This window comes from Diorhabda carinulata, chromosome 3, assembly GCF_026250575.1.
Source record: "Diorhabda carinulata isolate Delta chromosome 3, icDioCari1.1, whole genome shotgun sequence".
In the NCBI taxonomy this organism is placed as follows: domain Eukaryota; kingdom Metazoa; phylum Arthropoda; class Insecta; order Coleoptera; family Chrysomelidae; genus Diorhabda; species Diorhabda carinulata.
Genome location: NC_079462.1, coordinates 8476472 through 8494799, shown reverse-complemented (window position 1 = coordinate 8494799; position 18328 = coordinate 8476472). Strand labels below are relative to the sequence as shown.

General features: G+C 31.6%; 2 protein-coding genes across 8 annotated transcripts in view; one reads left to right on the top strand and one right to left on the bottom strand.

The window, feature by feature from the left end:
• The first annotated feature begins 650 nt into the window (after positions 1-650).
• LOC130891285 (UDP-N-acetylhexosamine pyrophosphorylase-like) lies at positions 651-8185 on the top strand. Of its 3 annotated transcripts, none has more exons than XR_009058875.1 (3): positions 651-1718; positions 3695-7322; positions 7405-8185. XR_009058875.1 is itself a non-coding variant. In XM_057795922.1 (3 exons), exons 1-3 carry the CDS (start codon positions 925-927, stop codon positions 6999-7001), a joined length of 1464 nt encoding a protein of 487 aa, XP_057651905.1. In that variant the 5' UTR covers positions 667-924; the 3' UTR covers positions 7002-8185. The 3 variants fall into 3 exon arrangements, 2 of the variants coding, with proteins under 2 accessions (XP_057651905.1, XP_057651906.1); XM_057795922.1 differs by having other exon boundaries at positions 667-1718; positions 3695-4350; positions 6988-8185; XM_057795923.1 differs by having other exon boundaries at positions 667-1718; positions 3695-4350; positions 4929-8185.
• Positions 8186-11060: 2875 nt separating this feature from the next.
• LOC130891286 (phenoloxidase-activating factor 3-like) overlaps positions 11061-18328 on the bottom strand; it is a 29456-nt gene continuing 22188 nt past the window's right edge. For all 5 annotated transcript variants that reach the window (XM_057795924.1, XM_057795925.1, XM_057795927.1 and 2 more), the window contains 3 exons: positions 17304-17494; positions 15587-15673; positions 11061-14196 (listed from right to left, as the gene is read on the bottom strand). In XM_057795924.1, the coding sequence (XP_057651907.1) occupies positions 13880-14196; positions 15587-15673; positions 17304-17494 (595 nt within the window). In that variant the 3' untranslated portion in view covers positions 11061-13879. The remainder of the gene's footprint in view (positions 14197-15586; positions 15674-17303; positions 17495-18328) is intronic.

Below are 18328 nucleotides of genomic sequence, written 5' to 3'. Positions count from 1 at the left end.
ACTATTTTTGCGCATTTCAAAATGAAAATTTGGACTGTTCTAAAATATTTTTCAATTTGCTCAAAATGGAAATAAAATGAAAACAAATGTTGTGTGACTGATATATCTATAACTATTTTATGAATGTCTGATTATTTCATTTAACTTTATATAAGACGCGGTATTAAAAAATTTTATTGATTTATTGAAATTAGGAATATTAAATATATTACTCCAGCATGTGTCGAAATGATTGTTTAAAAGCTTCATAGTTTTTCGTTTATTGAATTCAAAATATCTTTCATATTTTCAGAAAAAATAACAACTATAAGTAGTTACTATAGAAAACATCAATCATAAGAAAATATGTACTTTGAAACACAAACGGTGCTACCACGTAAGAAGTGCTACGTTGTCACGGAATTACAATTTATAATAATTTAGGATGTTGTCGTCGATAATACTAAATATATCTGAAATTATTAGCAGTGTTCCTAATGATGAATAAAAAATAAAGATCTACTGTTTTTATACTTCAAGCTCAACCTATTACCATTTGAAATCGATAAACAAATAAGTTATCCATAAAATATTTTAAAAATTGTGTATTTCTTTCGTAAAAATAGTTTTGGTGCTAGTCCAAAAACATTGAAAACGTTTTAATAGACGACAACACTGTAAGAATCTTCTATCCTAAACAGATGTTTAATATTAATTCTGATTTGTGTCTTAAATGATATAACGATTGTTATTGTTGTAATGAAAAAACTTTTCTTCCAATTAGGATGTTTAAAAAATTCCTTGGAGTTGAAGAAAATGATTTTATTAATTTTTCAGTGATAAGTGACGGTGTGGGTTGCAAAGAACCATATTCCTGAACACGTCGACAAAATGTAGACGACGAATACACTTTGAGGTTATATTTGTATAGAGTTTAAACAGAAAATGTCATTAAACGAAATTGAAGACACTCTTTTTGCTTACAACCAGCAACATCTAATTCAATATTGGAAAGAACTGACTGAAGAAGACCAGTTATCGTTAATAACACAACTCAAAAATATCAATTTTAATAATGTCAGTAATCTGTTTCAAAAAGCTCAAACTTACATTCAAGAAGGTATACAAAAACTTGATGATCACATGAAACCAGTGCCTAGAAACAAATTTGAAGCAGAATTGAAATTGGACACGAAGGTATTAGAAGAATACTTTTTACTGGGATTAAAAGAAATTTCAAAAGGTCATGTAGGAGTCATTCTTTTAGCAGGAGGACAGGGTTCAAGATTAGGTGTTACTTACCCAAAAGGAATGTTTCCTCTTGAATTGCCCTCGGGTAAGACCTTATTTCAAATCCAAGCTGAACGAATACGAAGAATACAAAAACTTGCTGAAGAAAGAACAGGAAAGTATGGAAAAATATGTTGGTTTATTATGACTAGTGAAGAAAATCATGAACCCACAGAGAATTATTTCAATAAACATGGGTATTTTGGTCTTAACAAAGAAGATGTGATTCTATTCCGACAAGGATTATTACCATGTTTCACATTTGATGGTAAAATTATATTGGAAGATAAAAATAGAATCGCTCTTGCCCCAGATGGTAATGGAGGAATTTATAAAGCTCTACAAAAAAATCATATAGTGGAACATATGAAGAAAAGAAACATAAAATATGTTCACGTCCACAGTGTTGATAACATCTTGGTGAAAGTAGCCGACCCCAGCTTTATTGGGTCAGTATATATTTTTTATTATTATCAGTTTTTTTTCAATATTTCTATCCTTTTAATCCATCAAGCAACTAAAAAGTATTTTTCCAACAATTTTTTGAATCTTGTATAGGGATGTTAGAAAAAAAGCTCTCAATTGGTATCACAATGTAGGATATTTCCTATGCCACATTTTTCTATCCATACACTTGTTTTCCTGGTTAGCTCTGCCTTTCATATTTTGTTCAATTCCTTTTTTCCAGGCCTTTGAGGGTCTTCCTCGTCTTCTTCTAAAGATAATTAGCAGGATTATACTTGAGGTTGAGATGTAGCTGTGTTTTATATATTAGAGTTACTCATATCATTGTTAGTGTAGAAGTAACAGTTTGAAAACTAATATTAAAATTAGGAATGAACGAAGGTGCTGGTACATTAGATGTATATACTGGTGCATTCTGTTGAATAGTACTATTGAGCATTGTGGCAGGTTGTGATTCTTCAGCTGACTGAAAAGGTTGTATTTTTTCAAATTTTCTTTATTTAGAATTAATGTATCAGGAGATTTGGTGGTGGAATTACTGGCTATACATCAATGCTTTCTTGGGTCGACTGTTCTGCTACATCCTCATGACATGTTTATACCAGAGCAGTTGTTTTGTCTGTACTCTCGCTGAAATCGTGTTTACTCGACCTGTTCTTCTTCTTATGTCTTCATTTCATATATGCTCTGTTCTGGATATCCTGCACGATTTTCTTAAGTAGTCCATTTCCGCAGCCTTTATTGTTTTCTGCTGACTATCTGTTAGTTGCTAACACATTTGTGTTTAAGGTAGAGTGTGGAATATCTTCAATTCTTTTCTGAAAATGCTCCTGATAAGTGTTAATTTTTATAATCATCTCATTCTTTCTCGTATTAAGAGCATACTCAAATTCTATATATATCTGTATATAAACATTTACATTAGGTATAGTAGACATATTAATACCTATTATATTCAATACCACATAAAAAAATCAAATTATATATGCAATTACATGCAAAAACAGCACTTTTCCAGTTTAAAAATTACCTGTCATGGATTAGAAGAAGGAACCGGACTTGTATATCTAATTGCTAATAAAACTAAAAGAGTATTTTTCAGAATTAAAATGCTTGATTTCAAAATGTTATTAGACACACTATCAATTTTATCTGGTTTACAAAGATTGATATTTTTATGTGAGTGAGCTCTATACAGAGGCGGATATATAGATTTGCCATTTGAAGGCTATTCATTAAGGTTTTGTGTAAGATCCTTGATTATTTTTATGGCAAGAAAATGGTTAAAAAACTTTGTTTTACACAAAGAAAAATTCAATTATGTTAGATAAATTATGAAAACAATTATACATTTTTGCAGGCAGTTAAATTTGCAATATCATCATTTATATTGTTATAAGATATCTTGTTTATTCTCTATGCATAAAAAACCTAAAGATTTCAGCTTTTCTTGACTTAAAAAGTCGATCATATTCATTTCTTAACTCTTTTCAAGAAGCAATGATAGATTAACACACAAAATTGTTTAAAAAAAAAACAAAAGTAGCTTCACTTAAATGGCAGTCACTTTTTCTGACTTCTTAAACGGCATATGGAAATGACAATGGCAGCGCCAAACTGAAAAGTTCAAATTTAACACATATGGATTTATTTTTGAGGATTTCTTAAATACTTTGAAATAATACTAACACTATTATTAAATTTATTATGAAAGGTCTCCATTTGGAATAAAAATCTGAATGAAAACAATGAATTCCTTTGACAATAATTAACAGTTCATAAACTTGACATCTTTTATGACTTACCTGCATTTTCTCTTTCTATTATAAATAATTTTCATTTTTTCATCTAATAACATTACTTATCAATATATAATAACTAAAAAGTGTGAAGTAATAATAAAATAAAAACATTTCAAAAATTGAAACAAAATAGTTATTTGACTGACCTTTTTGTTTAGGTACTGTGTGAAGAAAGGAGCTGACTGTGGAGCTAAAGTAATACCTAAAGAAAATCCTCATGATGCCTTAGGTGTAGTATGTGAAGTTAATGGAAAATTCCAAGTAGTTGAATACAGTGAGATAACCGATAAAACAGCAAATTTAAGGAATGAGGAAGGCGAACTAGTTTTCAGTGCCGGTAGTATTTGTAATCATTTTTTTACTAGTGATTTCTTAGAAAAGGCTTCAACTGTGTATGAAAAAGAATTGAAGCCACATGTAGCTAAGAAGAAGATTCCATATATTGATGAAAGTGGTAACAGAATACAACCTAAAACTCCAAATGGTGTAAAAATCGAAAAATTCATTTTCGACGTTTTTGAATATTCTCAAAACTTTGTGACTTGGGAAGTGCCTCGAAATGCTGAATTCAGTCCTTTAAAGAACTGCGAAAGCGTTCATAAAGATTGTCCATCAACATGCAAGAGAGATCTTTTGTTATTGCATAAATCATACATTCAAAAAGCAGGTGGAATTGTTAAATGTGAGGAATTAGAAATTTCTCCTCTTTTATCATATGCTGGAGAAAATTTGGAAAGTAAAGTTAAAGGAAAGGTGTTTGATAAATGTACTGTTATTCTTTCAGATGAGGAAGTGGTTGTGAACGGGTTCAAAGGTACATAATATCCATATAATTGTACAATTTTTGGGAAAATTAATACTCACTTTCCATAGATTGTTATTGCAAATATCAAATTAACATAGGAAAACCCTCAAATATTAAGTTCCTGGATATTAACCCTCCAATAGGGTTAAATACCAAATTATTGGCACCTTTAGCAGTATATCAGACTATTATGTCAATTTTGGCATCTTAAAGTAAAAAAAATTATACACTTCCTTGATTATAATATTATCAACAGTTCTTTTTTAATACGAACACAGAAAACTACATTTTTAAATACATCTTTTGAATAAAAAAGAATATATTCCAATTATGTCACATTTCTCAGTTATTCGCAATAGATTCTAGTTGCCTATTTGAACATTTTATTTGTAAAACTTACAAAAATTGTTGTTCAGTTAGCATTTAGGGTACCAAGCATGAAAGTATGAAGTTCTATCCAAAAAATGACATAATTTATATTATCACCAGGATAATGTGGAACTTCTTATAATGAGAATTTATTAATATTATTGTTTGTTGTAATACATATTCATAAACTTGTTGATATTTAAATCTTCTTATTTCAGGAACTATTTGATTTGTCGACAAATCTAAATAATTTGCTCCATTCAAATTACCTTCTACAAATAAGGTTCCAGAAATTCTGTTTATAATTATACCTGCTTAAACAATAACTATTAAAAGCGTTTGTATTTTATGCTTCCACGTCATCCATTCGGAATTAGTATCTACAATCATGAATCACTGTACCATTGAGCATAAATTTAGTGTCATTGGAAAATATTGTCTTACTTGTAAAATGGAGATCAGTATCTGCATTTTGTAGGGGTGACTGGGACAGGTTGTCTTAGTTTTTAAAAAATATTTAGGTGTGAACCATTTTTGAAATAATGATATATTAATGCTTTGGAAATACCATGTTAAAAGTTGGGAATTTTATGTTTAGTCAAAGTCCTTTTCTTTTAATTTGTTATAAATGCAAGACAAATGGATGTCACAATATCTGGAGTTGGTAGTCACATATTTTTAATGATAAATAAGTTACAAAACATCAAATGGAATATCGAAAACAGTTTTTAAAAGAACAAATTGAATGTTTATTTAAAACCAGTCTCTAGTGGCTTGTGCAGGCCAAATGTGACCAACCATTGCAGGATCTGTAACTTATCCATTCTTCATCTGGGAGGCTATTGGAAAAGGGTCCAATACAAATCAAGCAAAAACATTCTTCATTATCACTTTCAGCTTTGAGCAACCTTATTTTCTTCTTCTAATTTATTTTTAACTGGTGTATCAGTACGTATTACACGTAACTTCTGATTCTCGCTTTAGGATAGGGTCTTAGATTTTCTGGTGTTATGATCTCAACAGGCTGATTTTTTTGCATGCAGCTGGGATTTTGAATATCAGTTTTATCGTATATTTTTGCGGAAACAAACCATCAGACTTTAAAAACTGTTGCTCTACTGGGACTTTCTGATTCTTACATGTAAACAACGCTTGGGGTTTCTTCTTGTTTAGGACAATTGACGCTGGTCTGGTGTTTTCAACGTTTAAGACTGCAGTATCTGTTCTGTCAGTAACAGAGCTCACAAGACTTTCAGAATAATTAAAAACATTTCTGTTAAAAGGAGACACACCAGCCATTCTAAACCCAAACACTATTTTTTGGAGTCAATGCAAGTGGATAAGCTATGGACACCAACGATGGTATGTCATATATAGTTGTTTTTCCAAAAACAGAACGATCAAGTGGTTGGCTTATTATAACTGTGGGGAGGAAAAGAAATCATTACATTTTCCTTGGAAAAATGTAGCCCCTTTATATTTAAATGCATAAAATAGTATAAAAAACATTCGCTCTTTTAAATATGCTGGCTCTTGGTAAGCTTGTTGCTTCTGGCTTTCGAATAGATAGTTCTGGATAACGTTTTATGAAATTGCTGAATCAGTCTGGGCCGGTCATTTTATTTTCGCTTGTTTTTAAAGGATTGACGTTAACATATTCATAGGCTAGTCTGCGGATTTCTTTGGGAGATATTCTAATATATATTTCAGAAGCTTTAAGAATATATTTAATTAGTTCTATTTCATAATCGGGAGTAAAAACCAGATGATTTTTAAGATAGCCTATCCTAACCAAATTTTCATCAAAGAGCACAGCTTCTGGAATTTTTAGCAGTACCTTGCCGGTGTTCGATCATTTATATTAAATTCAGTTGCTGATTTTCCTGAATATCTATTTAACGAACCGAGCAGGTGGTGTGTATTTCTTTTGAAGTTACGAACCATATTTGCCTGAGAAAAAAATCAGCATAAACAATATTCATTGTAGAATGCTGCAAAAGCTGGTTGTCACACGTGACGACATGCCCCTGTAGATTTACCCTTAATAACAGGATTATTTCAACCAATGCAAATTTAAAACTTACATTGAATTAAAGCTAGGTAACCATTTTCCATAACACAAATTTTTTAAATACCATGAAATTTACTGAAATTCGCCGCTTTTTGTTTCCACTTGGGAGAGCGTATCCCATAGACAATGACTTTCCCCATTGAATACATGCGACTTATAAACTACCGCCAATAATATTCAGATTAAGACAAATCTATATTTTGCAGCGTTGCCGTTGTAACAACCAGAGCCCCGATCTCCCTCTATCAAAATTTTAACAAAATTTCATTTTGTGATTATGAGCATCTTCAGATAATTCTTGTATTAGCATTACTTTGTACGAACGGAACTTACTCTTCTTGATAATGTTAAGGAAGGATGCTGTATGAACATCATGCTGTAATGCAATTTTCCGATTGCATGTACAAGAATTTTCTATAAAACTAACAATAACATCAAGGATTTTTTATCATTGGTTACTGTATTTGGTCAACTACTATTAGGGTAATTATTATTTGAATCTATTTTTTTAATAATATTCCAAAATGCATTGAATAAGTGAGCTATATCAACATAACCTCTCATTACCCACAGGTTTGTTCTTGGTAGCTGCACTGCAACTGTACTGAACTAGACCAGTGCAGGCTATTTCATGAGTGTATATAATTAGTTCGATCAGATACAAAGAACGAAATAATGCATAGAGCAATGGAGCATTTGTTGACTGTTGTATGTGAGGTTGTTGGATGTGATTCAGTCCTTGTAGTAGTAACAATAATAGAAACGGTTCAGTACTTTTCGATATTTTACATTCGTCCGATGACGAAGATGTGGTGCCACCATTTCCAGATTACACTTATTGCACTTTACTGGCTGATCTGACTCTAGACCCAGTGCAAGCAGTACAGAGAACTGGGTGAACTAGTTCTCTTGCACTGCTACTAAGAACAACGACACTAGCACTGTTTTTGTTACAAAGAACACTTTATTCTACACTTCCTGAACTAGTCCTGCCACTGCAGCTACCAAGAACAAACCTCATAAACAAATTACACTCTTTTGCTACTCGATTATACTCTACTTCCACTGTAGTATGATTCTCACGGGACGCTGGACTTTATCGCAACTTTTTACATTTTGAATTTATTATTATTTAAAGTATAAAATTGTTACATAGATTACAAATTAATATCTGGATCAAATTACATTATTTTTTCACTATCCAGTGGATTTTGTTGCTACGTATCCAATACTGCTTTTAAAATAAGAGATCAAATTAGTAATTTTGCGGTGCCCCTACCTGCTTGTCTCTGGGGCTCCAGCCCCTTCCTAGTCCCTCCATAAATTCGACGTTTCAGACAACCTAATAAAAATTTTGTGTCTCAGTATTAATTGTTATGACAATAAAATTGTATGTAAAATCAAGATTTTTTTTAATTATTACTATAATGTATCTTCGGACTAATCAATGATGGTTGACCATATTATTTGTATTAAAACTACTTTGAAATAAACTATTTATTAAACGATAAAATAATTAGTTAAACTTGGTTTCAATCATCCAACGACCATACTCGACAAATGCGAGACTGCTAAAGGCTTCGTACCATGGCCCTCACATATGATTGCGGGCCATGTAACCAGGATCAGATCCGCTTCCTCTTTCCTTTATGGCCGCGTGCTATCGGTATGCTATGTTTCAAAAATTAAATGATAGAAGGGGAAGGTAGTGGGGCCCGAGCAGGCGTGGTATGCAAACATTGCAAATTAGTAACTAACCTCCTACAATCTAGAATTTACATTAATTTACGGAACTTTGACATTGTCATAATTATATATTTGAATGAAGATCCACGGTAAAATATTCTGCAATAAATTAAAAAATTATATTAAAAGAGGGCTATGCCCGGGACCTGTGAAGTTGTACCAGACCCACCCTTGAGGGTTCCATGCCTCGTACATGTTTACAAATCGCTTTTGTACAAAAGGCTATAAATAATTATGTTTATGGTCGTTAGAGTTGGGAACATTTGGGATCAATTAATATGGGTCTCCATTAGGATCGAGTACCATAAATTTTAATGAATACAATAATCGTTAAGCTAAGTTTATGATTCTTCACAGTCACATTAATATAAGTCAAAAATTCTAGTCAATACATTAGTGGAAGGAAAAAAAAGGAACGCTATGTATCGCCGAACCAGATGGTTATAGATCCTTATGGCTCCCATCAGGAGGTGAATCAATTTGTCCAAATGAGGTTGTATCTTTGTCTGGGTTAAATTCGTGCAATGTTTTTAAAATTAAATTTTAAATAGGAAATTATTATGTCAAAAAAATTACAATAAATCTTGTTATCATGAGGATCTGAATGGATTTGTGTTTGAAAACTGGTTTTTTAAATTTCTAAAAAATATTCAGACTGTGCTGTAATTGTAATGGATAATGTGCCTTACCATAGTTGTAGGGTGAGAAAATAGGTTCCAACATCTACTTAAAAAAAAATATTTGCAAAAATAGTTACAATCTAAGAATATACAATTTGATATGAATATGGTTCGATATGACTTAAATATTATAAAACAACATAAATATAAGATTAATTGATATATTACCGATGAAATGGCACAGCAAAATAATAAAATTATACTTGAAGTCTATCGAAAAAAAATAGTGAACAAAAACAATGATCAGTGCATGATCATCACGTGAACATCCCGGGCGAAACGGGGCGCGGCATCGTTATTGGGCCAAATCAGAGGCATCATTAAATACCACAAATGAAGCTAGACGGGCTCAGCAGAGATGGATAGAGACGCCTGGCAAGAGACAAGCGAGGCACGAAATCCGACTAGTGATCGGACACTGTCATCTAAGACGTCACCTTCGCACCATGCTGTTGGTGCTTGGGGAGGACGAAACTGCAGACCATGGGTTCAAGCCAAAGCGTCCGATCCTCAAAGGACATTGGATGGTAATGTCAAGTGGGGTACGTTTATCTGAAGACCTTGTTAACTTGCTACCACTGAATATTAAATTATAAAACGTAAATAGACGATTAAAATGTACCTGCCTGTAAAGGAGTTTCGTTTAAACAGTGTACCAGACGTAAATTGAGCCCTTTTGTACCCCATTCATCTATTAGAACTTCGGTAATATTTTTTCTGACGCAAATAATCTTGTCGCCTTCGAATTATCCTTGACGGTTCGGTTGTTGCCATTCGTTTATTTAGTTTTTTGTGTTTAAAACCACATGCTGACAAAACTTGACGCAATGTTTCTAAACTGGTATAATTGTATTCTGGATAATTTGCTACCTTTTGCTGTATTACTTCTAATATTGCAACCTCGTTGTCCTTATATAAACTATAAATTGTCCTACATGATCCACAGCAACCTCTTTAGTGACTACTCGATAAATGGAAAATTCTAAAAAGGAAGAAGCTTTGGAGACGAAGCAGTTATTGATAAGGCTATACTTGACAAAATTCATGAATGAGACAAACATACGCAGATAATTAATAATTAAGTAAGAAGTTTCTTCAAATAAACCAAATTACGTATTTCCTTTATTTGTCAATTTAACATTCTAATAAATTTATTTATTCTAGTTAATTCAGCAATTCTTATAATGATTGCATTATCAGATTACTGAATATTTTCCTTTTTTAAACATTCGAATATATTTAAAATAACTTGCTGTGTTTGTATATCTAAATATTTATTATTAAGTTATTTAAAGAAATTTATGAATTAAATAAATCTCACTCAATCACGCCACTGCTTTTCGCAGACTGTCTGGCAGGAATATTTCAAAGAAATTGTGAACATACGCCTCCGACAGCTTCAGATAGAAATGCATTTATGTTTACGATTCGATGTTTTCATTGGCCATTCATGAGTCCACGTGAATTGATAGATATTTACCGAATTTTATACGGGAAGTAAACATAATTTTTCATTTCATAATTTGGTATGAGTGCCGTGCGTAATTATGAAATATTGATTATTCCTCGATAACTGTCTTCTGCAATGGACATTGGAAGAACTTTACCGGCAATGGATAGAATTTTGAGAGTAGTGGACGAAGATAAGGACTTGCCGGATTTTAAAAAATCAACATGTTATAATTTATTAAAAGAAATGGGATTTAGATACAAAAAGCGATGAAGGAACAGTTTATTATTGGGAAAAGCAGAAATAATTGTGTGGAGGCGAGAATACCTAAGAAAAATTGAGAAATATCGAGGAGAAAATGGAATAATGTAGAACCTGGATGAAACAAAATAATTCATAGAAGTTTTATTGGTATATGTTTATTATAATTATTACAAATCGATACATTTTATAACAAATTTACAAAATTACAATTTCGTGCTTTTGTCCTGAAAATAAGGGAGTTCAGAACTACACTTTATATAGGTAATCTAATATATTTGACAATATTCATACTAAAACAATATTATAACGCTGTTTCAATATTTTAACAATTTTTTTTTGTTATCTAATATCCAACATATCCGACTAGAATTAAAAACTACCTCCTATCAACAATTAGTCCATCAAATTTTTCAAACAATCCAAAAAATAATTTTCTGGACGGTCCGTAATTTACGCGTTTGTGTCTGCTGTCACCTCTAAACTTGTCATGAAGCGCTTTCCACCAATCCATTTTTAAAAGTTTAGGAAGAAAAAGTAATTTGCATAATTTCTCTACAACGATAGCGGGGGAATGTGCAGGCCTATTGTCGTGATGGTACTATACTCTATTCATCAATATAGTTAGGCATCATTCCAAGTAATGAATAAAGTACTATAGAATCCCAAAACACTATGGCTATGACTTTATTAGCCAAAAAAGCAGTTTTTTGCTTTCTTAGGAACTCTTTCCTTAGATGTAGTCTATCGTTTTAAGTTTGAAACGCTATTGAAACAAAATCTCAATCCTTGGAAGTCCCAATCTTTTCAGCCAGTAATAACTGATTGGAGGGCTTATGAAAACTTGATACACTGGAGTCCCGATAATCCGAAATGATTGGTACAAGACTAGGGGTGGACCAAATAATCGATTTATCGAAAAATAATCCATTAATCGGGTGATCGCTTAATCGATATATATTTTTAAAAATAATCGGTAATCAATTAATCGAAAATAATCAAATAATCGAAAAATATGACCGAGACCGCTTGCGGGCGAGGCAAGATAATCTTGAGGTCGTTAAAAAGTTTCGTACAATCGTTAATATAATAATCAATTTAACGATTAAAAAATTTATTTTCTGAATAATTATTTCAACATAATTCAATATCAGAATCTAACTTCCAAATGTCTTCTGTAGGCTCATTATTTGGTTTGTTTTTATTGGGAATCAAACCATAATGTCTTCTGTATGTTCCTAGTGGTATATTCGCTCTTTATCTTGTTTTTTGTAGGAATCAAACTACAATCGTTCTTTTGAAGCTTTATTTCCGATTTTCGAATAATCGAAAATTGATTATTTTCGATTGATCGGCTATTTTCGATAAATCGATTATTTTTGATTATTTTATTTAATCGATTATATTTTTTGATAATTGCCCAGCCCTAGACCAGACCCATTTCGGATTAAACGGAATCATTACCAAAATTCATATAAATTCGAAATACAATGTATAAATTATATAAACTGGTACAGGATAAACCGGATACAGGATAAGGGCATTTTATTTTATTTTATTACATCTTAAATCATCCAATTGTGTATATAAAGTGCGTACCAAGGGAGCGAAAGTTTTTAAATGTAGCACAAGTAATACTGTACAGTAAAAGTAATTTTAGGGTAGGTAAGACATTTAAAATACAGTACAGTAAGTACAGTACATACCAGTATTGTACTGTAGCAGCCATTAAATTTATCGGATATCACTAAATAGTATTAATATGCCTTTTCTTAAATTATTTTCCACAAATTTGCCAGAATATTTAATTTAATGAAATACTATTCTAGTTGACGTCAATGTTATGTACATACATGCTAATACCACTATAAATTTCAACATTTAGATCTAGGTAACATATATATCTACTCTACATTCAAACGATTTTACCGTAGAGAAGATTTTAATTTTACTCTTAAATGTTTGAACGAAAACATTAGCGCTGATATTAACATACTACTAGCAATGAAATTTGCAAGAAGAGTGATATGCAGTAAGTAGTGATGCCCTTAAAAATTGTTTCAAGAAAGCTTGTACCTCATGAAATGGCTTATTTTGAGTTAATATCAACTTTCGATGATTTTACAAAGATTGACGACGATGTCGCTACTGCTGGAAAATTCATCGGGGAAGATTTCATTCAGAATTGTGTAACTGACGGAATTGAAAGTGAAGAAGATGATGATGATGACCAATCATAAATTTTAGGTAGAGAAATCGAAAAAATTCTAAAAAGGAAGAAGCTTTAGAGATGAAGCAGTTATTGATAAGGCTATACTTGACAAAATTCATGAATGAGACAAACATACGCAGATAATTAATAATTAAGTAAGAAGTTTCTTTAAATAAACCAAATTACATATTTCCTTGATTTGTAAATTTAACATTCTAATAAATCATATTTATCTTGTTTATACCTGTATGTTTAGAATATTTTTAATAGACTTCTGTAAGTGAGACAGACCTTTACTGCACCTCTATATAATTAGTGAGGAACCTCTATAAGCGAAAAAAGAATTATGCTTCCTTGAATTTTCTTCAGAGGAGGTTCCACCTAACCTAACCACGACTTCAACAATACATTCAACGAGATGTTTTCGCAAAAATTTTGAAAAATGAGCGGATTTGTAAAACATAGCAACATATTGATTATGAATACGCAGATACCAATGATTGAAGTACAACTCTTATGTAAGAGTAGCCGCTAAAAATAAAATACTCAATCGTTTGTACTTCAAATAAACATTATGTCGTTAAATTCATCTGAAGTAATTCTTGGGAGCTATTAGAAAAATAGACATCTAAAGAAAAACTGAGTTTATCCAGAATTTATCAACAAAGTTGTTTGTCCGCTCCGTCCAAATATAAACGGTTCAAAGGGCAAATTGCTACAATAACTTTAAAGATATAAAATTCTATTGATTAATAATCTTCCAAGTTGTCCAATATCCATTCCATATAACTGGATACCTTCGTATAAACACCTGGTATACCTTCAGTTCCACAATTTTTAGGTCCAAATGACACAATCCCGTATTGCATTATTCGTATAGCACCATTCACATCTCCCACTTCTTGCAAAGGTCCTCCACTGTCACCTCCGCATGAATCTCTTCCTTTACGTCCTCCAGCGCAAATTTGGTTGTTCGAAAGCGAAGCTAACTTTTGGAAAAGTCGGTTACAGTGTGAAAGTGGTAATATTGGTATACGGACTTTCATCAATACTTCAGTTTTGTATCCTACAACATTTTAAAATAAGTTATTAGTCAATTTAATCATTAATGTGTCATTGTTTTAATCACATAACCGGTAAATTGATAGAAAATTTTCAAAAACAATTTAATTACGATATAAGGAAAATTAACTGAGTTAGAAGTTGAGGCATCAAAAATTTCAATTAGTATTCAATTAATTATTCAAAATAATGTCCATGGATAACTGCATCTGTTTTACTTTGTTTTTAGATATAGTTGTTATACTTGACTTGGTGACAGGCTATGATGCGGGGGTGGTTCAGTTTGAATGTCACCCTCCTGGGAAACTGAACAGATTCAGGAGGCATCACCCGGAGTCCCCACAACTTAGCAATGTATTTTTATGTCTCTATTACATATAAAATCTCATCAGAAAAGACTAGCAACTTACAGATTGTTTTTCTTTCTAGATTTCTTTCTATACTCGATACAATCGGCATCCACATAAATTCTAAAAACCTTTGAGAGTTGCTTCTACGATCTCGATAGAGATGATGAAATTCGCCTACTTTATTAATAGGATGGACACTATACTTTCCTTTTCTTCTCTTCCGCCATCTCATACTAAAATTTTCGATGCGTCCTAAACGACATCCTAATAATCTCAATTGGTAAAAGTAATGGAGATGGCTTGTCTACGGTGCATCAAAATCTTCCTACGTTTACCAAGCTTCATAATAATTTTTAACTATATGGTAAAAACAGAATAGTGCCCTATAATACTTAGAGATATGTTTCTGTTCCTCTATTTAAAATTTTGTGTCATAACAAGGCTCAACAGTACGATTCCATAAATTCCTGCCCCAACGGCAACGTTTAATTTAATAAAATCCTGGGTATGTGGATTACTCTAGGATTTCATTCAAAGCAGAATTCGCAATTCTGTCGATTTTTAGTACCGTTTACGAAGCATTTATCCGAAAAACAAATACCGCAGTCTTTTGTTGATTTCCTGTTCCTGTATTTTGTAACGAGTTCAACAACTAAGTCTTAACGACCGGTTACTTTGTGTCAAATCGATGCCCAGTATAATCAGAGGGAGAAAAAGAGAGATTCGTTGGATATATTTGGGTGAGATGATTATATTTTTTATAAAGAGGTAGGTTCATTGGAATTGGCCCTGATATAGGAGTTACTCCTGCCGGACTGGGGTTGTGGTTTTTGTTAGTTTTTGCACTACTGATATAATTCTAATTTTTATGTTTTCTTGTTTGCTTTTTTGTTTATTTTTAATAGGAAAGCGGGTAATAGGGGCCGCGGGTACAGCTGCGGCTGTATTATTCCCTATTGTCGGCCACTCGGCTGGTGAACCGGTTCAACAGGTTACAGGAAAACCGCAGAAATATTTTTTTATCTTTATATAGCTTATACATACCGTCCTCAGTAACTCCCCATCCAGATACAATCCCTGACCGCAGGGATAATGGTGTTTCTATTGGTAAACAAATGGGCTGAATATTTTCTAAAAACAAAATATCATATTCAAATTAAACATTTCTGTAGAGCAAATTAGTTTATGCTATCTGTGAAAATATTCACAAAAACTGATAGATAAACTATTTTTAATACTTATTCAAAAAAAAAACTATTATCGTATAAAAAATTTCGAATGTTAATCCATAATATTTTTTTACGTGGAAAAACAATTGAAGGACCGGACTAAAAGTTATATTATAGTGAACGTGTTTCTTCCCCCCATGAAATGATTTGTAAACGGGTTTCTGCTTTTAACAGTGGCCCTTTGAATAAGGATCATGTGAACGTTTGGGACTGCACTAAAAATGCTTAATAACATCTATGCCCTTCTGGTTAGGATCATTCAATAAAAGTAAATGTTAAAAAGATATCTGTAAGGTGGGTGCCCCGATTGCTTTATACTAATTAAAAGCTTGCTTTAAAAATTCAAAGGAATGTTTGGGTATCTTTAAATGTAATTGAAATAAAAGTTTTCGTCGATATAACTTGAAACAATGGACTTTATTCACCAACGTGCTTCCAAAATAGCTAAAAATAAACCGCTTTTTCGGCCTATAAGATAATGTTTTGTAATTTCAGAGGTGTAATATTGATTATTTAGAAAACGGTAAAATGATAACTGACCAATATGATGCTGATTTGCTGACACGTTTTGATGCAAAGCTTACGAAAAAAGTTTAATCGGATGTTTTAATTTGAACTCCTAAAATACCCTCTGTTTTTAATCATCAACTTATTTCAAATTTAAAAGGATCCACTTGAACCATATGTTAGGGTAAAGAACCGCGGTATGCAATCTTTTTCGTGGTTAGTGGCTTTTATAACTGACTGTTTATCGAGAACTGATTCGAAGTTGCTATTTTTCGTTATGATTTCTTTTTAAAGGGTTAGAAGAAAAAGCTATGTCGAATGACCATCTTCTAAACCAGGGTAACAAAGTTATTAAATAATGGTTGCAAACTAAGAGTTCCCAGAAAGTGATTAAAAAGTCCTCAGCAGGATTAGTCTGAACTTGAAATGAATCGGTTCGCATCTCATCACCGTTCAAGGTTTACAATCAGTACAAATGTTTTACAATTTGTTGATCACTATACGGTACGAAAAAATGTTTACTTAAACTATTTTGATTATGAGGGTATTATTTATAAACTCGATTCATAAGTAAAACTTTATAAAATAAAATGAAACTAAACTGAATATGAAATACTTTACATTTATATTATTATATAAAGATGCTTTCAATTTAATGGACAGTACAAGGAACAAAACAAATGATTATTAGTATACAAAAAACTAAAAAGAAAATCAGACCAGTTGTCTAAAAAATACAATTAGGAGTGAAATACTCAAAATTAGAGTATGGTCAAAATGGTAAAAATAGTTTTTCGGTCATTAAAGACATGTTTTGGAATATTGAAAGTGTAATGTTAATTATTTGGAAACGGGCTAAACGGTAACTGACCAGTATGATGCTGATTTGCAGACACGTTTTGATGCAGAGGCTAAGAAAAAAGTTTAATCGATTTAACCAAATTAGACTTAACAGTTCAACAATATTCTGTTTGTGAATTTTGGGGTTACAAATTATAATCTATAAAATAAAATTTTCGACTCACCATTGTTAAAAGTAATAGGTCCTTTGAGTTTAATTAAAGCGATATCATTGGAAAAAGTTTTAGTATTGTATTCAGGATGAACAATTATTTTTTCGATTAAGAAGTCTTGTATTGGGGGAGAACAATATCCAGTGTTTTCATCACAATCCACTTGCGATTTTACATTATATTCCCCCAATCGCACTCCAACACTAAAATATAAATAAATTATAGAAAGACTAATTTATATGGATAATTCTTTATTTCTAGAATATAATGCAATTAGAAAATTTACCGTTCCAAGTAAGAGTAACACACACAACATTTGAGTTGAGGCTGTTGTCACAGATTATTCAACTCACTTCATCTGCTTGTATGGTATCAATTTTGTCATGCAATTAACTATACAATTAGTAGTAATGTCAACAATAGATGCTCTCAATTGATGAGAGTTAGACGGTGATAGTTTTCATTCTTCATTTCTTTGATTCAAATATCAGTTTATACGTTATAAATTTTTTATAACACCTGATATATAAAAAATAATAATATTTGATTAAAAACAATATTTTTTTTAAAACCTCACTTTATTAAGATTTAAAACTTCACTAAAAAAGAAAGGTATAGGGGTCGTGTCAAACAGCCCAATAAACATTTTTTGTTATATAACAGTTGCCGTAAATATTATATCACCTCATTAAATAACTTAAATGTATATATGATAGTAACCGTGATATTTCTGTTACTCGTATAAACCCCTTAAAGAGCTTAAATGGGGAGTATATAAAATTTACGGAAAACTTAGGTTAGTAACGCTATATAAACTTAGGTGTTTTAACCAAAAGTAACGAAAACATTTTGGCAACCACTATATAACTACTTAAAAATCCACGGTTGGAGCCTTTTAGTGGTCAAATGTAGCTTTATATATGTTACTGTTACCTTTATAAACATTGCCTATAATGGTTTTGATAATATTTCTGTTACCAATTTCTGTTACTGTTCTCCCTGTCAAATATATGTTTTCTCTCACTTAGACTTGTTAA